This window comes from Stegostoma tigrinum, chromosome 22 (assembly GCF_030684315.1).
Source record: "Stegostoma tigrinum isolate sSteTig4 chromosome 22, sSteTig4.hap1, whole genome shotgun sequence".
NCBI lineage: Eukaryota > Metazoa > Chordata > Chondrichthyes > Orectolobiformes > Stegostomatidae > Stegostoma > Stegostoma tigrinum.
This window is the reverse complement of record NC_081375.1, coordinates 41,147,136-41,171,182: the sequence shown is the minus strand read 5'-3', so window position 1 is coordinate 41,171,182 and position 24,047 is coordinate 41,147,136. Positions and strand designations below refer to the sequence as shown.

Here is a 24,047-nt window from a genome sequence, read left to right as displayed (position 1 = left end):
CAAAGTGTTAATGGCCAGTTTTTAGATGTTGGTCAAGAAAGAAGCGCTGGCCGAAATATGAGCTACTCTTTGAAATAAAGCCCTGGGATCATTTGCATCCCTCTGAGAGGGCAGATGTAACCCTGGTTTAATGTCTCACACAAAAGATACCACCTCTAACAGTGCAGTGGTATAACAGCCTGGATGTTTATTAACATGCTGAAGGCTTAGTTTACCGACTGCTCTATCTCCAAATCCTAAACCCACCTCCTCCCTGAGTCTGGGAGGGAATCCATAGCATGAAGACAATAGACCAGAATCATTACATTGAAGCAACAGTGTCTTAACCGCCTGTGGTGCAAATGGACCAGAGTCCAGAGACATGACTCTCTACACGAGGCAGCAGTTCTTCAATATTATTATATAATACCCCAAATTTCCTTCCAGAAAACACCATACACAAATTCTTTACTAGGGCCTTTTCACAAGGGCAGTTTTGGTCTTTAACTCCAGAAAGTGATAAGCTGCTTATGATCCCAACTGATGTTAAACCTGGGAAAGTGACTCCGAGTGAAACCTGGCTTGATAGATGCTAACTTTAAATGTGGAATTCAGTGACTGAACAAAAGAGTCAGCACTGTACCTTTAGTACAAAGAATAAAGCGTTTATTAAGGTGAACTATAGTACATACAGCATCAAACAAAAAGAAGCAGCACAGTGTCTCAATGGTTAGTGCTGCTGCAAACACAGCACCAAGTGCAGCGTAGGCCGATTGTCTGTGCGGAGTTTGCATATTCTCCCCATCTCTGCATGGATTCCCCTGGCCCCTACCCCTACAGTCCAAAGATGAGCATGTTAGGAGAACTGGTCATGCTAAACTGTCTTGGAATGTCTGGAGATGTGTAGACTCGGTGGAGATGGTGTTATAGGAATAGGGTGGGAGGATTGGTGCAGACTCGATGGGCCAAATGGCCTGTACCTGCAACACAGGGATTCAATGAAAAGCTTGGAGAAAGTTCATTACAGACATCAGAAACGGATTCAATTTCAAACTATTCCTTTCACCTCAAGCATCCATTTCCAAATACAAAAACTTCAGTGAAAAATTACTGGTAATTGCACGCCAAGATGTTAGCTCAGGCTGGCACAACAGCACCTAGTTTCCTTTCAGTGAATTTCATTCACTGGATGCTCTTTTCTTTATCTGGTATCTCTCATTTTGACATCTAAAACCCACTATTACTTTAACTTCAGAGAAAACACAGGAGTTCTCTAACCTCATGTTCCAGCACTCTTTGGCTGGTACACATCGATTGGCTGACTGTCTGAGTCCGAGACTGCAATATCTGTGTCCTGAGAACCTTGTTGCTAAGCTACAGCACAGTTATTTTCACTCTGCCTTCTTTAATGCACTGAAAGCTAATCCCCGTTTTCTCAACACTAAATTTAAAAAAAACTCTTGAAAAATGTTGCAAACGGGCCTGCTGGCTCTCCATCACCAAGCCCTCAAAAATAAACTTCAAAACATTGAAATGAAAACCCATGTCTCCCAGTTCTTAATGTAAAAATATAAAAGGCAAATTTAACTTAAAGTTGGTCCAAACACTTTTATGAAAAGGAGCCTGTTATGAAGACAGTGCTTTACATGGGGAGGCAATGGCGTAGTGGTATTATCACTGGGCTGTAAATCCATTCTGTTAATAACATTAATAATAACTGTTAATAACATTCTGGGGACCCGGGTTCAAATCCCACCATGGCAGATGGTGGCATCTGAATTCAATAAACATCTGGAATTCAGAATCTAATGATGTCTGTGAATCCATTGTACGATTGTTGGAAAAATCCATCTGGTTCACTAATGTCCTTTAGGGAAGGAGGCTGCCATCCTTACATGGTCTGGCCTACATGTGACTCCAGACCCACAGCAATGTGGTTGACTGTTAACTGCCATCTGGGCAATTAGGGATAGGCAATAAATGATACCCCTCATCATGTGAATGAATAAAGAAATGTGCTCCATCAGCTGAGAAATTTCTAAGAAATCTTGCTCAATATAGGATGCAGTACACTGAAAACTGTTATGCAGAAGATCTACAGTTGACTTGGCTAAAATTGCAGTTCCTTGTCTCATAGAAGACAAGCTATATTAAACTATTGCACTGTTCATTTTATTTGTTTTAATGATTAATATTTTGACTTTGTCATGATTTATAGTTTATTTGTCTCAGTCAGTCAGTTCCTCAACTGAGTGAATAATGTAAATGTACATAATTCAAACACCTCGGACTAGATTGCAGTGCAGGAGTAAATAAGATTTGCTAAATTACATACAGCATTGGTGAGGCACCGTCTGGAGTACCTGGTCTCCATATTTAAGGAGGTGCATTGGAGATGGTACAGCAGAAGTTCACTAAATTACTGTCAGCGATGAGGGGATTGTATTATGTTGAGACATTGAGTAATTTGGGCTTTTATTCTCAACTGGGTGAGTGATGATCTCATTGAGAAATATGAGATTCTGAAGGAGTTTGACACAGTAAATGTTGAAGAGTAGGGAATTTAAATCATGGGGGCATAACCTCAGGATAAAGACCCAATCATTAAGAACTGAGATAAAGGGAGTTTCTAACCTCAAAAGGGTTGTGAATATCTGGAATTCCCTAATGGTTGCTGATGCTCCATCATTAAATTTATTTAAGGTTGCAGCAAACAGTTCTGTGGCTTCTCATAGAATCCAGAGAGATGGGGAATGGGTAGGGGAGTGGAACCGAAGATAATATATTATGTATAGTCATACAGCACAGAAACCAACCCTTCTGTTTGATTCATCCATGCTAAGTGTCCCAAATAAACTAGTCCACTTGTCTACATTTGATCCATATCCCTCCAAACTTTTCTATTCAGGGACGTGTCCAAATGTCTTTTAAATGTTGTAACTATACCTGCGTCTGCCTCTTCCTGTGGCAGACCATTCCACATACAAACCATCCTTTGTGTGAAGAAGTTACCCCGCAGGTCCCTTTTAAATCTTTCTCCTGTCACTTAAAAATATGCCCTCTAGTTGTGAACTGACTATCCTAGGGAAAAGCCCCTTGTCATTCAACTTGTCTATGCTTGTCACGATTTTACGAAACCTTATAATGTCATCTCTCAACCTCCTACGTTCCAAGGAAAGCAGTTCCAGTCTATTCAGCTCTCCCTATAATTCAAACTCTCCAGTTCCAGCAACATCCTGACAAATCTTTTCTGAACCCACTCCAACTAATAATGTCCTTCTTGTGACTATACAGCAAGGAGGGAGTTGTCCTCAAATGAGCCCCACGAAGTCTCATGGCATCAAGGGAAAGATCAGTAAGGTAAACTGCTGGTTCACTAGCCAAGGGAGGACGGCAGGTGATCAGCCTGGTTTGAGATGTGCTTGAGTGAACGTAATACACAAAATATGACGCCACAGAGGAGGCATGGAATAGAAAAGAGATGAGGATCTGAAGTTTCCACGAACTTAGTATCTGGAATGCCAACAAGTGCACTACACAGCAAATGTTACAACTTATGACGCCAGTCATTTCATGGAAGAGCTCTGGTGCGAATGTTTAAGGAGATAAGCAACAGTAAATGCGCAGCTTCTGAGAAACCCAGTGCCAGTACTGGCCAAATATGACAGTGGTTGCATTAACTATTTTAACTGTACTTAAGTCAATATTTTCTGTTATTTAACCTATAACAACTTCTGTGGCCCCAATTCAAAATGCACAACATGTAGTTCAGTGTGTTACAAATAATCTGGAGCAATCATTCCATTCACAACCTGACCCCTGGCAAAAGCATTTCACTTTAAATGGGCTCAAAGTGAAAACATATTTGAGGGTGTGCTGCTTAATTCACCTTTCCTGTGGTTAGAACCTACAAGGGAGGGAGTAAAACTTAGTTTACTCGTTTTGTACTTGTGTCACTCAATACTGATTTCACTTCATGCTGAGCCATTCTATAGGCTGAAAATGACACAAATTTTATTATCCTTAATTCATAATCTCTTCAATTGAGATGAAATTCAGAAAATCTGGAATGGGTGTCTGATCCAATCTTGCTCGTTATACTTTTGCTTCTGGGCCATCTGTGCAGATACATTCCATTGAATTCCTTGCACTGCAGCAAGTTTAAACTTAGGCTGGAGTTAGTGTTTTCTACTTTTATCATTGTACTTTCAGCAAAATCGTGGAACTGATGCAAGCTCCTCTCTGCATTATTGACTCTGCAATGTCAGTAGTTCGGATCAGGACTGACTGAAGTTCCACATTAATTCCATCACCAATCTGAAGTGTAAACATTGGAAATTTTACATCTTCAAACTTATGCAGAGAGACATAGATAAGCTGCAGAGCTGAGCTGAGGTGGCAAATGGAGTTTAATGCAGACAAGTGTGAGGTGATGCACTTTGGTAGGAGTAACCGGAAGGCAAAGTACTGGGCTAATGGTAAGATTCTTGGTAGTGTAGATGAGCAGAGAGATCTCGGTGTCCATGTACACAGATCCTTGAAAGTTGCCACCCAGGTTGACAGGGCTGTTAAGAAGGCATACAGTGTTTTAGCTTTTATTAATAGAGGGATCGAGTTCCGTAACCAAGAGGTTATGCTGCAGCTGTACAAAACTCTGGTGCAGCCGCACTTGGAGTATTGCATACAGTTCTGGTCACCGCATTATAAGAAGGATGTGGGCGCTTTGGAAAGGGTGCAGAGGAGATTTACTAGGATGTTGCCTGGTATGGAGGGAAGGTCTTACGAGGAAAGGCTGAGGGACTTGAGGCTGTTTTTGTTAGAGAGAAGAAGGTTGAGAGGCGACTTAATTGAAACATATAAAATAATCAGAGGGTTGGATAGGGTGGATAGGGAGAGCCTTTTTCCTAGGATGGTGACGGCGAACACAAGGGTGCATAGCTTTAAATTGAGGGGTGAAAGATATAGGACAGATGTCAGAGGTAGTTTCTTTACTCAGAGAGTAGAAAGGGAATGGAACGCTTTGCCTGCAACGGCAGTAGATTCGCCAACTTTAGGTACATTTAAGTCGTCACTGGATTAGCATATGGACGTACATGGAATAGTGTAGGTTAGATGGGCTTGAGATCGGTATGACAGGTTGGCACAACATCGAGGCCTGAAGGGCCTGTGCTGTGCTGTAATGCTCTACGTTCTAAACTTCTTTGTGTGTGTGTGTGTGTGTGTGTGTGTGTGTGTGTGTTAGGAAACCTTGATTTTAAACTAATATTCCTGAAACTAGGTTTGGGTCATCCATCCATATTACACCTTGCAGATTTTATTTTCTTTGGCTGGGTATTTTATCATAGGATACTAACTGAAGAGATGACCCCACAAATCCCTCCAAAAATGGGGTTGACCAAGCATGAAAGTGAACCACTGATGTGGATGTGAGTGGTTGATAACTTTGTCATTTTCCTAGCGCTGTGTGGCCATAACCTAAATTTCTGTACATCTTTACAATTCCGCTCACATCAAAATACTTGACCCCTTATGCCCCGTTATGAAGGACTGGTAAGTAAAACACATTTTTGTGAGGTGAAAGATCGAGACTGATGACAAATGTGGATATGTGCCAGTATTTCTTGCTCATTCTAACTGCTACGGGGAAGGTGATGGTGATCTTCCTTATTGAACCTCTGCAGCTCTCGAGTTGTAGGGACACAGAGCTGACCCATGATTTTGACCCAGCAACAGTGAAGGAATAGCGATATAGTTCTAAGTCGAGATGGTGTATCGCTTATGGGGGAGCTCACAGGTGGTGGTGCTCTTATGGATCTGCTACTTTTGTTCCTCTACACGGTAGAAGATATTTCATTTTGGGAGATGCTAGCAAGTACAGATAAAAGGATTTAGAGGGCCACAAAAATCAGATCATTGAACATGGTGGAGTAATCTACACAGTGCAATCTATGATAGATTAAAATCAGGACTGGAGTGTCAATGGATTATACGGCCACAAGCATCACATCGGATGTTGAGCAGACCCTCCCAAATAATACCTAAATAATCTTCCAAACGTGCGAATGCCTTTGAATTGCAATCAGTAATGTGAATTCTGGATGATCTTTGTCTTGATTAGTCCAAAACTGAGGCAAAACTGGTTGCTTCAAAACTGTTAACAGTGAAACTCAACTCATTCAAAGGAAGCCTGCAATTTCCCTCATCTGCATAGGTGAATACAGAATCTGGTGATTCATGTATTTACTGAGTTTCCAAGTGGGAGAGTTTGTGATTTTCCAACCTGCTTCACAGAACTGGATCATAATAGAAACCTATGTTCCATAGTAAACAGTCTGGTAAAGTGTCCTTTTATGTGCCAGTAGTGACATAGCCAATGAATCTGTGTGTGTAGTTTCCAATGTGGAAAATATTTCCGTAGTGTGTCAGGATATTAAGGGCATGTCTTTGAAGTTTCATTTTTGCACAGTGACACTGCAGCATAACACTTGAGACAAGCTGGGATTGATTTCTGCATTCACTGATCAAACTGACCGAGTTCTGAATGTGAATCCCAGGCAGACTGACACCCAGACAGGCAAGGCAAAAATCTAGCCTGTATCTTGCATACAAGATTGCAAGGAGGATAAATTAAACTTATGCAACAAAAGAGTGTGTCAGTACAGTGATGAGAAATGTTAGGCATTCCCATCCTGTTCTCACGAAAGTAAGGTCATTGATGTGGTCTCCAGCACTTCTGTGGAAATCTGCAACATTCCCTCCTATTAAGTGCCCTGGCGCCCAACATTCCCTGCAGGTACAGGACTGACGGTGGTACTTTAGCCATTCTCAATGGTAGTGTGTTATTTAAATTTGAGTGTCATGACAGTATAAGGAGAGTGAGAAAATGTTTTGAGTGTGATATTGCCACCTAACAACACATTTTCTGATACAATTAAGACAGGCAATAGAAAGGCCAACCCAACATTTTAAAAAAAGTCTTTGACAATGAACACATTTCCATTGATGTGAACACATTCACCAAGCTCTGCGAGCCAAAGTAGATTACAGAAGCTATCAATTGAATCTCCCATTGTTCGTCACAATGATACTGGGCCTGAAACTGCTGATTGAGTGCTGTGGTTAAAAATGTCACAGTTTAAAGGTCTTTTTAACTCTGATGAAGAGTCACTGGACTCGAAATGTTAACTCTGCTTTCTTCCTACAGATGCTGCCAAACCTGCTGAGCTTCTGCAGCAATTTTTGTATTTGTATTAGTGTTTCTGGGTTTGGGATGACGGAATTTGGCCGAGTTCCCACTCATGTGCAGTATTCAGAAACCTCTGTTGGAAATGTGCATGGATAATGTTGTATTGGTCCAAGTCCACTAAGCTCCAGTCTGCACTTTAAGTGTAGCACATGAGTAATGACCAGATACTCAAAATACCAGAGGGAAATGGCACCAGGGATTAGCGTCCAATACTCAAAATGGATACAAACATTTTGGTAAGAGGGGAGGAAGAAAGACCCTATCGCTGCACCTGTCAGTCTAACGTTTTTGCCCATTGACTTGCTGAAAGTACAACGAACTTAAGATGTAGAGTACAACATTTGATAGAGATACCTGCTCACATCAAGGATAATGGGGTGTCAAGAAACAGTGTGAACAAGACAAATAACTTCTTAACCAACCAAACTATCAGACAGTGATGGTGGCATCAACAGCCCCATACATGGGAAGGAAGTGTCAATGAGAATAGGTTAATTCAGTGTTAATTAAAGTGCCAGCAGAGAAATTCATAAGAGGGAGAGATCCCTTGGGTGAGAGAGGAAAAAAGTCATCAAAAAAAAAGTTTCAACTTATCCATTTTTAAAGCTGCAGTTAAATCCTGCAGGGATAGGAATTCATACATGCAATCATTCACTTTCAGCGCAATTGTCTAGTGCTAATGAACACCTACCACATATTTGAGAAGGTACTTTGTCCAGAATAGCTAAAGTCTAACTTCCTGTACTAAGTTTACTGGGAACCTACTGTGCAAGCAGAGGAACTTCACACCATTCAAAGCATTTCCATGGTGAAGCAAACACTAAGATGCTGTTTACCCACAGCTATTGGTGGAATAGTACAAGCCAGCAGCATTTTGTGGACACTTGATTTTAACTGGGTATTGGGTCCCTGTCTCCAGTTGTTATATTACCTGCACATGAAGAACAACAAGTGCCTCACCACAGCAAAATCTGACCCCTATAGTTTAAAACACCAACATTTAGCATCCACTGTGATGTGGAGGTGCCTGTGTTAGACTGTGGTGGACAAAGTCAAAAATCACACCACACCAGTTTACCGTCCAACAGGTTTATTTGAAATCACAGGCTTTCGGAGGGCTGTTCCCTCGTCACAGCATCATCTGAGACTCTGGTGATGGCACCCTCTCATCGGGTCACAAGGTTCAACATTCAACTTCCAGTCCAGAGTTTGAGCACAAAGATCAAGACTGATACCCTAGTGCTATACTGAGGTCGTGCTACCCTCTTGGAAGTGCCATCTTTCAGATGAGATTTTAAGCTGTCTGTGTGCTTTGATGAATGTCAAGGGTTTTATTGTATTATTTCAGAGAGGAGCTGGAGAGTCAGCCTCAGCGTCCTACCCAACTTCTATTCTTCAATCAATAAAAATGTTATTTGTTCATTATTGCATTGACATTGTTGTGTGTAAGACTGGCTGCTGCATTTCCTATATTACACCCGTGACTACACTTCGATAGCACTTCATTGGTTTTAAAAACCTTACAGAGTTCCAGTGGTCATGAAAAGTATAATTAAAGGTTTGCTTCAAATTATACCATGACTCTTGCATGATGTTGGATTGTGTTGGGTTGGGGGTGGTGGTCGATGCAGGAAAATGGGAGGGTTTTGGTCAGGGGGAGGGGTGAGATCTCAGTGTTAGCGTCAAATTCCTAACCAAAGTGTTCATCCTAACCATTCTTTGTGCAAAACCCATTTTCTCATGATAGCATTGGAGTGGAGGAGGGGTGCAGTGCTGGGTGGGTCCTGTGGGTTGGATCAATGAGAGGAGATTGAGTCTAGGGTTGAGGGCAGCTTATGGCTCAGTCAGGGAATAATGTCAGGTCTGGCAGGGTCAGTTTAGGGTTGGGGATGGTGTTGGCATCAGGTCATCAGACTGGGCATCAGGTAGGGCAGTGGGGGATCAATTTGTGTTTGAGTCTGGCAGGTTTGGGTAAGGATAGAGTGGAGTCAGAGTTTTTGGGGGTGTTGTGGTATCGAGTTGGGGATGGCATTGGGCGCATCAATGTCAAGTCACAGGGCTCTGGCAGTTTGAGGGCAGGTCAGTTGGGAGTTGGGGGAGGGGTCAGTGGGATCACTGGGAAGTCAGGGGTGAAGGGCTGGAGGGATGGGCAGATCAACTCGAGAAGCATTAGAGGTCTACAGTTAGATGAATTGGGGTGAAGAGGTGTGAAAAGTTCAATTATTACCCAGGAATTACAGTAGGTTTTGATCCTTCACTTCTCCAGGTAACTATTAATCTTCAGTAATGTAGAACCCACTGAATTCTTCGACTTTAACTCAGCTTCGAGGACTTACTTTGATGAGTTAAAGATGTCAGAAAATTCCCCAATGGAAAACTCATCTTCCCAAGAAATCTCTCCATCGGAATTTCTGAGCTATTACAGTATAATGCTTCCAGCAAAGAGCTAACATAGGGCAGGACATTAACTTTAATTCCTTAGAAAGGCGAAAGAAGTTAGGAAAGACTGTTTTACTTGGAGCACAGAGGCTGATGGAGATATTTAACAAAGAAATTCAGAATCATGACTGAGTAGACTGGAATAAGCTGTTCCCATTGATAAACGATTGAGAACCAGACACCACAGACTGAAGATAATTGGCCGAAGAAGCAATGCTATCATGAGAAAATGGGTTTTGCACAAAGAGTGGTTAGGATCTGGAATGGATTGACTGAGTGTGAAGTCGAGGGGCAGGTTCAAGTGAGGCCATCAAATGAAACTAAGTCAAAAGCTGAAAAGGAAGGGTTTTCAGAATTTTGCAGAGAAAGCGGGGGAATGACTCCCATTGAACTGCTCCCTCAGAGGGGAAGCACAAAAGCAAGCTGAATGGCCACCTGCTGTGCTGTAACTATTTCATGATCCCAGGAGGCCATCTGGATCATTCAGATGAAAGGTCAGTGCCCACAGATTCTGGTTCCATATTCACACTGAGCACAGCTCTGTTCTGGATCCACAAAACTATACATGATAGAAGCCGCAAAGTTCACTTCAAGGCACAGCAAAGAAAACATGGGATCTCTTCACAGCCTGTCCAAGTTAGATGCAATTTGTTCTTTTCCCTGGTAGTGTGTTGGATGTGATTTGTTACAAGAACGTGTCGCTTCCTGTGTTCACAAGTGTAGCACAAATAATAAACAGATTGTTGGAATGCATTCAATGAATACTCACAGATGACACCAACCCTTTCTTTTATTGGCAATCTAACTAATCTCTCAGATACATTCACTGATCATTATCTGAAAGACTAGGATTACATTTGAGCCCTCAAACTCAATCACTGGACAATTCTTTCTAGCTGGTCCACACTGTGTCAAAGGCTAGATTCCGAAGGAAACAAAATTCACTGTGATGTAAAAAATGATGGACTGTTCACTCAGAACCTCAGGGGAGGTGATGACCTAGTAGTATTATCACTGGATTACAAATCCAGAAACTCAGCTACAGTTTCTGAAGAAGGGTCTAGGCCTGGAACGTCAGCCTTCCTGCTCGGCTTGCTGTGTTCATCCAGCTCTATACCTTGTTATCTCTAATGTTCTGGGGACCCGGGTTCAAATCCGGCCATGGCAGATGGTCGAAACTGAACTTAATCAGGAATCTGGAATTAAGGTTCTAAAGATAACCACAAATCCATTGTCAATTGTCAGGAAAAACCCATCTGCTTCACTAATGTTCTTTAGGGTAGGAAATCTGGCATCCTTATCTGGTTTAGCCTACATGTGACTCCAGACCCATAGTTATGTGGTTGACTCTTAGCAATTAGGGATGAGCAGTAAATGCTGGCTTAGCCAGAAACATGCACATCTTGTGAATGAATTTTTAAAAAAGCAGCCAATTCTTTGCCAAGAGTTCTGCAGCAACCAATCTAAGGGAGAGAAAGCGCGTTCCTTTCCTTATAAAAGCAAATTGGTTTAGTTCAGCAGTGTCTGGCCATTCCCTTCTATCAGGTCAATACACAATAATGAAAGCAAACAGTATTTCCTCCCAAGCTCAATCCCGAGAAGGAACTGGCTCCACAGAGAACATGTCCTGCCAAGTGACCTGTTTAACAGTAACTAAAGCTGATTAGCTCCCTGCTGTGAACAGTATATCTGCTTGCGCAACAGGACTGCCTCCCTTGCTTCGCGTAATCTTACTCTTTTTGGCAGAAGATATGCATAGTTTGAACAGCATATTAAAGCATCTTGCCCTCACAAGCAGAGTCTTCACTTACTAATGAGACATCCGCATGGGGACTGCTTCCCCGAAAGATAATGGCTTCAACAGACATGTCTGCTGATACATTGCAAGTCTCATTGAGAAGCTAAGATAGATTACATTCTCTAGTAACAAAGTATGCTGTGTTTCAAAATCCTTTCAAAATAGTATTCAACAATGAGAAAATGATTTTTGAAATCCATAAATGTTACCATTCGCACCATTAAAATGTAAAATCAAAACTTGTCAACGTTAAGGATGTATTACGGAAAATGTGACACAAATAAAATGACACAGTGACATACAATATCAGTTCTCAGCTGAACCAGACTCAATATCACTGAATGAATGCGGCACTTTACCACATACACTTGACATAGCTAATTTAGATTTCAACTTTTCTGACCCTCCGTTTTGAAGTGACATTCAGATGATTAACACTCATTAAGTGAATGGTCGAATTAATACACAACTGTGGGGCGGCACAGTGGCTTAGTGGTTAGCACTGCTGCTGCCTCACAGCACCAGGGACCCAGGTTTGATTCCACCCCTTGTCTGTGTGGAGTTTGCACATTCTCCCTGTGTCTGTATGGGTTTCTTCCAGGTGCTCCGGTTTCCTCCCACAGTCTAAAGGTGTGCAGGCTAAGTGGATTGGCCATGCTAAATTGCCCATAGTGTTCTGGGATGAGTAGATTAGGTGGTTTACAGGGGGATGGCTCTGTGTGGGATGCTCTGAGCGTTGGTGTGGACTTGTTGGGCTGAAAGACCTGTTTGTAGGGATTCTATGATTTAGCTAGTGGAAAGTGGGTTGAAATCTCTGCATTGCTTGTGGATTGGTTGGAACAGAGTGATGGGAGCATCACTCTTACAGAGGGAACCAGACAGTGTGCAATCTCCAAGGTCAGGGTAACTTAATGAATAAAACATTTACTATTGAGGGAAGTCCCTGTTTGGAAATGGGTGGGGGATCATTTGATATTTGAGGGATTACAGACATGCAGCCGTAATTTACACAATGGGACAGTTCTGGAGATACTGGGGAGCAGGTTTTGGAACAAAAGATCTATCTCGATCCTGATCACTCAATCAGGCAGTTTAACAGATAGAATTAGAATGCAAGAAGACTGAATGCCGAAAATGTTTTGATTAGATTACTAGCTATTAAAGTTTCCCCAAACCTTAAAGGTGGCACCATGACAAAAAGAAGGATGAAATTTCACAAAACAGCATGCGTTATACATCACTTACACTACAGTAACGAGTCTGTAGTGATTTAAGCAAGTCACCTGGATTGGTCCTCAAAGTGAATAGCCAGCTCTTAGAAACCAACATCCCAAAAAAGTTGGCTTCAGCCATATCTTGGCATTGACAAGCACAATGACATGCTGTGGTTGACACGATCTAGTACCAATCATTTCCAGACTCCTGCATGTTAATGGGGAGAGTAACGTGTTTTATCAACGTAAGAAAATGGAAACCTTTCCCACCTGTGTCACTAGTTGCTCCTGTGTCAGGTTATTGATCCAACGAGTGTAACGCTCAGTGGAGCCTTCGGGTTCTCGCTTAACTTGGCAACCAATGATCTATGGTTACAAACATACAAGGACACATTCACTCAAAGTAATTTTCAAGAAGAATAAGGTAAAGAAAACAAATTAAAACAAAAATCCAGGCTCTGTTTTACATAACTGCCAGTGAAGGCCCCATCAAATGATGCTCAAATATTTTTGTCAAACTTGTCTGAAGCTCAATCTTGGATGGTCAGAATGTTCTTCCAACTAAATGCTGGAGAAGTCAAAACTACTCTCTTTAAGCTTCATGATGGATTCTGACACACAGCTATCTGAGACTGAATCAGACTGTCCACCACTTTGGCATGCTATTTGCACCCCTCAACAATGAGCATTTGGCCACGTACAAACTCCACCTTAAAAATCCTTACTTCTACTACCATCACATTCCCATCTCCACACTTGCTCCAGGTCATCTGCCAGTGAAACTCTCACCCATCCCTCTGTTACTTTTGGATGGCACTATTCTAATGCACCTACAGCCTCCCATCTCCCATACCCCATAAACTGGGAGTAATCCAAAACTCTGCTGTTGTGACCATACCGTCAGCAAGCCACAGTCACCTAGTACTGTATACCATAGAAGGTACAACAGTGAAGAAGAAAAATAGGAACACAAAAAGAGACGATATCAAAAGGTTTAGGTGGGTAAAATTGAGGAAAACACAGTGGTGTTTTGTCAGAACATTAAGAGCAAGTGGATGGCTAAGAAGTGTGTGTATCCTATCAGAGACGTACAGTCTAACTTGTATGTGAATGCAGAAGATGTGGGAAGGGTTCATAATGAGAACTTTGTCTCTGTCTTCACAAAAGTTAGGGATGGTGTGTAGAAATGGGAATAACCAGTTGAGGAGGAGGAGGAGGAGGGTGAAATATTAGATTCAATAAACATTAGTAATGAAGTACCGGAGGAGATAACATCTTTGAAAGTGGATGAATTGCCGGGGCAGATGGATCACATTCCAGGCTGTTCAAGAAAAGCAGGGAAGGAAACAATAGATACTCTGAGGATCATTTTCCAGTCCTCGCTGGGTACAGGCGAGGCATCATAGGATAGCATACCTGCAAACGTCGTACAATTGTTTAAAAAGAAATGTAAAGGATAAGCCTGACTTCAGCATTGAGAAACTTGTTTAAATCATTTCTGAGAGACAGAATAAACCATCAGCTCAGAGGGCACAGAATAATCACTGAGAACACAGTTTTGTTAAAGGAAGGTCAGCTCTTATTGCCAGGCCAGAATTTACTGACCATCCCTAAATGCCCTGGAGAATGTGGTGATCTGGTGGGCTCTTGAACTGCTGTAATTCTTGGGGTGTAGGTTAGGTACACCCACAGTGCTGTAAGGAATAGAGTCTCAAGATTTTGAGCCAGTGAAGAGAAGGGAAATCGGTATAATTCCAAGTCAGGATAATGTTTCTTGGAGGGGGACCTGCAGATGGTGCCCTTGTCCTTCTCGGTGGTAGAGTTTGCAAGTTTGGGAGGTGTCGTCAAGGAACCTTAGTGAGTAACTGCAGGGTCTCTTGTCAATAATACAAACTGCTGCTGCTGTGTGCCAGTGGTGATGTAAGTGAATGTTTAAGATGGTGGATGGTACTAGTCACGTGGGCAGTTTCATCCTGGGTGGTGTCAGACTTCTTGATTGTGGTTGGAAGCGCACTCATCCAAGCAAGTGGGGAATAATTCATTGCACGCCTGACTTGGTGCCCTGTACGGTATACAAGCTTTGGGGGCTCAGGAGGGGAGTTCCTCACTGCAGGATTCCTATCCTCTAACTTGCTCTTGTAGCCACGGTATTACAATTCCACCCAGATTCAGGCTATAACAGCAACAGGATACGTGAATGAGGAAGACAGGCGGCACGGGGCTCAGTAGTTAGCACTGCAGCCTCACAGTGCCAGGGACCTAGGTTCAATTCCAGCCTCGGGTAACTGTCTGTGTGGAGTTTGCACATTCTCCCCGTGTCTGTGTGGGTTTCCTCCAGGTGCTTCAGTTTCCTCCCACAGTCCAAAGATGTGCAGGCTAGGTGGATTGGCCGTGCTAAATTGCCCGTAGTGTTCAGGGGTGTGTGGGTTATAGGGGAATGGTTCTGGGTGGGATGTTCCAAGGGGCGGTGTGGACTTGTTGGGCTGAAGGGTCTGTTTCCACACTGTTGGGAATCTAATCTAAAAAAAAGACTGATAATACCTGTTGGAAACAAGAAGAACACAGTCAGATATTCTAATTGGGTCCCAGAGTTGTACTGAGTATTTTTCAGATTGGAGGATATGGAAAGGGGAATGCCAGCAACATCTGTGCTAGGATGTTTATTGCTGTTCCAGGCCAGCGAAGAGAAGCCATTGACCTGATGGCCTTATATTCTACAGTCATACAGATGTACAGCATGGAAACAGACCCTTTGTGGGTGATGACCAGATATCCTAAACTTACCTAGTCCCATTTGGCAGCATTGGCCCACATCTTTCTAAACACTTCTTATTCATGTAACCATCCAGTAACGTTTTAAATGTTGTAATTGTACCAGCCTCCACCGGTTCCTCTGGCAGCTTGATCCATTCACACAGCACTCTCTGTGTGAAAAAGTTGCCTGTGAGGTTCTTTTTAATTCTTTCCGCTCTCATGTTAAACCTATGGTCTAAAGCCTGGATTTCCCTACCCCCTTGAAAAAGACATTGGCGATTCCCCCTATCCACACCTTTCATGATTTTATAAAACTCTATAAAGTCACCAATATTTCAGGGAAAAATTCGCCATCCTATTCAGCCTGTCGATGTAGCTCACATCCTACAAACCTGACAACATCCTTGTAAAACTTTTCTGAACCCTATAAAATTGAACAATATCTTTCCTACAACAGGGAGCCCAGAATTGAACTCAGTGCTCTCCAAGTGGCCTAACCAATGTCCTGTACAGCTGAAACATGACCTCACAACTTCTATGGTCAATGTTACAACCAACGAACGTAAGTGTGCCAGATGCCTTCTTCACCACCCTGTCTACCTGCGGCTTCACTTTCAAGCACCTTCTCCCCCTAATCCCCAAGGTTTCTTTGTTTGGCAACACCTCTCCAGGGCCCTACCATTCAGTGTACAAGTCCTGTCCTGGTTTACCTTACTAAAATGCAGCATCCTACATTTATCTAAATTAGATTCCATTTGCAACTCCTCAGCCAACTGGCCAATCTGCTCAAGGTCCTGTTGTACTCTGGGATAAGCTTCTTCATTGTCCATTACACCACCTATTTAGGTGTCATCTGAAAACTTACTAATCATACCTCCTACATTCACATCCAAATCATTTAAGTAAATGACAAGAAGCAGTGGACCCAACACTGATCCTTGCGGCACACCACTGGTCACATGCCTGAAAAGCAACCCTCCACCACTACCCTCTGTCTTCTACTTTCAAGCTTATTTTGTATCCAATTGTTCATTACACACTGACTTACACGGTCAAAGCTCTCGGTATTGCAAAAATTCAGGAACCTCCTTCCACCAAATGGACGATTGCCTGATGATATTGGCAGTAGAAAGCTGCAACCAGAGACCATGGGTAACAGCCCTGCGCATTCGTCATAGAGCAAAACGGAGACTGAACTGGATTGTGAAGGAAGGAGGTTCAAGATCACAGATTTGGAAGGGAGGGTAGACAGATTGCGACAGTGAGGGGAAGGCTGCAATGAGCAAAATGTTTGCGCCAGGGGTCGAAGGGTCAGCCCTGTTCCTCCTGGGTCACAAGAAATACTGTAAAAAGCACTGTCTGCAGGCAGCTGTCTCTATTTCACTGCCAGTTTTCAAGAGTTCTGAGAAACCTGGCCTGCAGCCATCAAATTTAAATCAGCTTCCAATTTTACTGGGAGAGGTGATTTTAGTAGTTCAATAAAGCATTCTCTTCCCTTAAGATGAGATAGGCATAGATTCACCACTTAACCTACTGCAGTAAAAGTAGCAACAGACCTGCATTTAGTTCACCACAACCCTCTCCTGCCCATTACACAGATGGGTAATGTTCCCAGCTCTACGTTCTCTTTGCTGTGCTCCTATATATTCACTCATGAGACGAGAATGTCACTGGCTAGGCCACCATTCATTGCCTACCTCTAACTGCCCTTGAAAGGGTGATGGTCAGCTGCCTTCCTGAGCTGCCATAAAGCGTGGTGTAGGGAAACCCATGGGCTGTTAGGAAGGCAATTCCAGGTTTTTGACTGCGTGACAGAAAAGGAACCATGACACATTTCCGAGTTGGGATGGTGAGCGCTATGTAGAGGATCTTGCAGGTGGCTATGTTCACATGCATTTGACACACTTTTCCTTCTGGATAGTAGAGATTGAGGGTTTGAAAGATGCTGTCGAAGAAGTGTTAGTGAGTTCTTGCAGTGTATCTTATTGATAGCACACTCTGATGCTACCAAGCTTGAATGGTGTACGGAGTGAATGCTGATGGTGACTGATGGGGTATCAATCATGCAGGCTGCTTTGGCCTGGTAAAAAATCACACCACACAGATTATAGTCCAACCAGTTCACGTGAGCACACAGGCTTTTGGAGTGTTGATCTTTCTTCAGTTGTAGTAAGAGAGGAAGTATCAAGACACAGAATTTAGAAGTAAAAGATCAAAGGACTTGTTTGAAGGAGGCTTCTTTACAGGATGTCCGTACATCGCTATACACCAGAAACAGTGACGACACTTTCTTCCTTTGGATTCATGCTGAGGAATCACTGAAACGACTACATAGTGATATCAACAAGTTTCATCCCACATCAGACTTACCATGGGCTACTCTTTGGAGTCAGTCTCATTGCTGGGCACATGCATCTCCATCAGGGATGGCCACCTAAATACCTCACTCTTCCACAAGCCCATGGTCAACTTCACAATGCTGCACTTCTACCCTAAACGTGTTAGAAGTCCATGCCCCACGGACAAGCCCTATGTGTACACAGGACCTACTCAGATGAGGAGGAAAGCAATGGGCACCTAGAGGTGTTGCAGGATGCCCTTGCATGAATGGGACACGATGCTCAACTTATCGATCGCTAGTTCCGATAGGCCATAGCAAAAATCCGTAATGACCTCTACAGAAGACAGACACTGGATATAAACGATAGGGTACCCTTCATCGTCCAGCACTCTCCCAGAGCGGAGAAAAAACGCCATGTTCTTCACAGCGTTCAACACATTATTGATGATGATGAGCATCTCGCCAAGATCTCCGCCATGCCTCCACTTCTCGTCTTCCAACAGCCTCCAAACCTTAAACAGACCATTGTGCGAAGCAAACTACCCAACCTTCAGGACAACATTGACCACAACACCACACAACCCTGTCATGGCAACCTCTGCAAGACATGTCAGATCATCAACATGGACACTGCCATCACATGCAGAAGCACCACTCACAATGTGCACAGCAGAAACTCATATGACTTGGCCAACAACGTTCATCTCATTCGCTGCAGGGAAGGATGGCCCAGAGCATGATACACTGGCGAAACTGTGCAGATGCTATGACAACAGATACACGGGCACCGTGCAACACTCGCCAAACAGCAATGTTCTCTCCCAATGAAGGAATACTTCACTGCTCAAGGATATTTGGCCTCGGATCTTTGGGTAAACGTGCTCCAAGGTGGACTTTGGGATACAGAACAATGCAGAGTCACCGAGTAGAGGCTGATAGCCAAGGTCGGTACCCATGAGGATGGCCTCAACCAGGATCTTGGGTTCATGTTGCACTACAGGTGACCCCACCACACTAAAAACTCTCTCTCTCTCACACACCCCTCTCTCTCTCTCACACACACACACACACACACACACACACACACACACATCTAATTTGCATTTGCAGATTTATATTTGCAGAGACATTCTATTTTGTTCAAAAAGCACACAATTTGTGGACACAGCCAGTCAGTGGGGCATTTTCTAACTTTCTGCTTTGGAAATAAAACCAGTCTGACTCCATGTTAAAACATGGACAGATTCTAACCAAGGTCTCATACTAAAAGGTATTGTCTGACCGGAGATGTCACCTCTTGTATTCATTGATAAAACTTTTAGTTATCTCGGGACATTGACTTGAAAGAAATTCGGAGAGTTGCAAATATTAATCAGTCAAAACCTACATCTGCTTTCGAACAGATTAAAGATTGAACATGAGGAAGTCAGCCAGCCGTTTTAGGGTTATTAAATACATTTGCGTCCATTATATAATCCTTCGATCTTTTATTTATAAATTCCGGTGTCTAGATACTTCCTCTCTTATTACACCTGAGGAAGGGGCAATGATCAAAAGCTTCTGTGCTCAAAAAAACCTATTGGGCTATAACCTGGGTATTGTGTGGTCTCTGACCTTATCCAACCCAGTCCAACACCAACACCTCCACTTCATGCTTTCGGCTGGATAGTGTCAAGCTTCTTGAACGTTGTTGGAGCTACACGCATGTGGATAAATGGAGACTTGACCTGATCTGTGCTTTGTAGGTAGTAGGCGGGAGCCGTGGGGTTAAGAGGTGGATTATTTGCAGCAAGATTCCCAGTTTCTTGTTTTTGCAGCCTCCGTATTCACAAGCAGGTCCTGTTCAGTTTTTGGTCAATAGTAAACACCAGAATGTAGTATTCAGTAGCGGTAATCCCACTGAACATCAGAGGGAAGACTACTAGATTCTCTCATGTTGGAGATGGTCATTGCCTGGTACTTGTGTGCTCCGGATGTAACTTCCAATTATCAGTCTAAAGTTCAATATTCTCCAGATCCTGCTGCATATTGGCATGGATTGTTTTTGTATCTGGGAAGTTGTGAACGATGCTGAATAATGCGCCATAATGACTAAAAGTCACCGCTTCAGACCTTACGATGAAAGGAAAGTCACTGATGAAGCAGCTAGAACACTACCCTGAGAAATTCCAGCAGACAGGTCCTGATCCAGATGACTTATTGATGTGTGGCAATGCAGCCGCTCAGCATAGAGGGTAGATGTTAGGGTAGGAGTTAGCTGGTGTTGTACCAGTGTTGTATTATTTATCTCCATACTCCTTGTTTCATCCAAAGGGGACGATATGACATTGTGTCAATACTCTCTGTTATCAGCTCTCTCACACACTACAGCCTTTTATTTGTTGGTTGGATGAATTTAGGGTAGATAAACAGAATCAATTTGCTCTCATGAGACAATCCAAAACTGCAGTGTCTCGTCTTAAAACTGCAGTAAGGTCATTCAGGAGTCAAATCTGAAAGTACTTTTCCAGATAAAATTTAGGAACATCAAATGTTTGGGGATATTGCCTCAATGGAAGTGTTCAAGACTGAGATTAATAGATCATTATTGGTTTAGGTAATCAAGAATACAGGTCAAAAGTGGGCAACTGGGGGTTGATTTACAGATTAGTATGATCTAGTGGAATAGTGGGACAGACTCAAGGGGCTAAGAACTACTGGAACATCTTAAATGTGGTTGTGAGGCTTCCTGTACTATTAACATGTTTCTTCTCTGAGACGGTCATTAGACTTTGCAATTCTGTTCCAAAGAGAGCAGTGAAGGCTGATAAATGGATCCCAAACCAGATAGTGGAGTACAAAGCTAGATACAAACCCATTTCTTGATAGTTGATTTATTTAGAGAAAGCAATATTAGATATTCTGGATGTGAGTTTGCTCGCTGAGCTGGAAGGTTAGTTTTCAGACGTTTCGTCACCATTCTAGGTAACATCATCAGTGAGCCTCCGGTGAAGCACTGGTGTTATGTCCCTCTATTTATCTGTTTAGGTTTCCTTGGGTTGGTGATAAAAGATAAACAGATAAATAGAAACTGGGACATAACGCCAGCGCTTCACTGGAGGCTCACTGATGATGTTACCTAGAATGGTGACGAAACGTCTGAAAACTAACCTTCCAGCTCAGCGAGCAAACTCACATCCAGAACCTCAACCTGAGCTTCAAATCTTCTCAAAACTGGCTAATATTAGATATTCCTGTCTCTTGTCGACCAACCAAGTGTCCACAGCAGTGTCTCTTTATAAGTGCTCCAGATAGATATTTTCTAATCAATCTGTTCAGAGATGTCTTACACATCTCCCGAGCAGGTGGAACTTGAACACAGGACCTCCTAGCTCAGACACTGGGATACTACCACTGGACCACAAGAGCACTGCAAATGCTCCGGAAACTTTAAACAATTCCATTCACCTGTTTACCTTCAATATGCAGGTAATTAATACATGATTAACAGAGGCCTGACCATTGACTTTACTCAGGGCTGAGTGAGATAGATATTTGATTTATAAGTGAGTCAAAGGTCACGTGGAGGTTTGACAAGCAAAGGATGTTCAGATCACACTCAGATCAGCTGCAATGCTCAACAAGCAGCCGAGCAGGCATTGATGAGCCAAGAGCGCTACCCCTGCTTTGATTTCTTACAATCTTATGATCATATGTTTCTCAATAGCATTTCTGCGGATGCATGATAACAGACTCATTTAGTATGCGTACATTGTCCTCCATCGCATCTCATCAAAATATTCAGCTGAAGATCACGTTCTCAACTGCGCTATAAAAACAGTTAATACTGACTTAAAACCATTTCAAATGAAGGCATTTAACTCCTGTGTTTATGAACAAATCAAAGTGTAATGCGATTCTTTTTCTTCCCTTGCAAACTTACTGTTAACAATTAGAAAATGCGACAGAAGTGGAGCCGCACAGCTTCAGGTTAGTAATCACCTTGAACAAATCTTGGAGTGCTGTGATAACAATAACTTACTGAATTCAGTCATATGGCCTTGTAGTTAATCAGGCAATTTTCAGCCTGTCACTTTAACAGCTTCAAGGAAGCGCAGAATTCCAGAATACAAGTTAGTCCTAAACGATGACCTGACCAAATTCTTAAAAATAAAATGCTTCAAACAGATAAATGCACGAGAAGTGACTTTCTAACAGCCCTTTCATTTTGTCAATTTTTGTTCAGTGTTTTGCCATAGTCCAAATCCTACCATCTTTCAAGTGACAATAAATGAAGATTTACTGATCATACGTCACTGCTGTTTTCCACAGTCTGGGTTCGATCGGACCAAATCAGTGTTTAATTTTCTATCTGAAGATGTCAAACAAAGAAATTGAGGCAGCGAGTGAAAATTTCTCCATGAATGTGGTTAGTTATTTCCTGTCCACTGATTTTCAATTAAATATATGACATCTTTCCCCGTCAGCAAAATTGTCTATTTATGGAGAATTTTGCCAGACTATCTGGCTATGGTGCTACTAATAAACAGATAACATTTTCTTTGCTATGCAGTGATCCTTGGTGCAGCAAACATTATTTAAGATGAGATAGTAGAAACTGCAGATGCTGGAGAATCTGAGATAACAAGGTGTAGAGTTGGATGAACACAGCAGGCCAAGCAGCATCAGAGGAGCAGGAAGGCTGACGTTTTGGGCCTAGACTCTTTTCAATAAAAAAAATTGGCCTGCTTGGCCTGCTGTGTTCATCGAGGTCTACACCTTGTTATCTCATTATTTAAGATGAGCTTTCTGAACAGTTCTTAACAAAAAAACTCATTGGTGTTCAAAATTATGTCAATTGGGCAATTTACTAGGTAGCTACGAGATTTTGACCTTATAAGCCCAGAAAGTAATGCTCAAACCTTCTGTAAATGCCAGACTGACCAACAGGATTGAGCCCTGGCACCTAACAAATCTTGCTATCTTGGCCTCACCCCTGCCAGCTTCCACAGTAATCTACTTTATGTCATCCTTTCATGTGCAGGGTATGCAATTACATCACTGAAATACATTAGTCATTGCATTAGGTAAATAATATTAGGTGCTCTCTGTTCTCACTAAATCATTGGAGTTTCACAGCTACGTTTCTCTAGCTATCTTGAGAACTGTCCCTTTACTTCCTACTTACTACTTCAAAATTGACAAGCTACAATGCAAAAAGATGACCGAACTCTTATTGACAAATTAGGAGGACAAGTCTGATTCTGTTATATTGAAGCTATGTAGGATTCTGGTCATACTGCACAATAAGGACCATATTGCCATAAGGTTCATGGCACCTATATACAGGGCAAAAGTCTAGGTATAGATGTTCTGTAGAAAAGGACAACTAACCACTGTATTAGAGGGTGGAACAGAAACAGAAAATGCTGGAGAAAGTCAGCAGGTCTGGCAGCATCTGTTGAGAAAGATAGAGAGTAAATGTTTTGATTCTGAAAAAGAATTATTGAATTCTAAATGTTAACTCTCTTTCTCTCTCCACAAAAGCTGCCAGATCTGCTGATCTTCTCCAGCATTTTCTGTCTTTGCTTCAGCTTTCCACTATTACATTATTTTGCTTTTGCTTTTGATGGAGCCAGTGGTTTGTACAATGTACACCCTATGGCTTGTCCTAGACATGTGGTCTTGGCTGTAACTTGCTTTCACTCCAGGAGTGTTGGTCTGAAACCAGATCACAAGAAATATGATGTCAGAAATATGAAACTAAAATTGTCCGCAGGATTTTACTTTTGTTAGAAGGTGGAGGCAGGTAAACCGCCTCTGACTGCTGAACCTTGACGAAAGGCAACTATAACAGGACCTTTTAAAGGTACACAAGGTGCAAAAGCACTGAAGCACTATTAGAAATTCAGCACAACTTTAGACAAATCATACTGAAGTTGAGTGTTAAGAAATATTACAAAGATTGACATCTCGAAGCACATTGTTGTGCAGTGAGCGTCTGCAACATCCTGCTCATCTAACACTAGATGCAAATCCTTTGGTATTATTCAGGAGGAAGTCAGACGTGCAACATGAACACAAAAGAGGATAGTGTACAACGACAAAGATTCTTCTTGAGGTTATGATCTTTGGGACTGCTCGTGTGTCAAATTCTGTTTAATCTGGCATGAGAAATAGCCCACATGCTCAAACTGATATGTGAACCTGCAGTGGGAGAGATGTATCCCAGAAAGAATCAAAGACTCATTACAACACAGAAGAAGGCAATTTTGTCCTTTGAAGCTGTGCCATTCC

General features: G+C 42.4%; 1 protein-coding gene across 1 annotated transcript in view; it reads right to left on the bottom strand.

The window, feature by feature from the left end:
- Positions 1-24,047, bottom strand: part of b3gntl1 (UDP-GlcNAc:betaGal beta-1,3-N-acetylglucosaminyltransferase-like 1) — a 331,506-nt gene that overhangs the window by 251,080 nt on the left and 56,379 nt on the right. Inside the window, exon 6 of the mRNA XM_059653792.1 lies at positions 12,947-13,042. Coding sequence (XP_059509775.1) covers positions 12,947-13,042 — 96 coding nt within the window. The remainder of the gene's footprint in view (positions 1-12,946; positions 13,043-24,047) is intronic.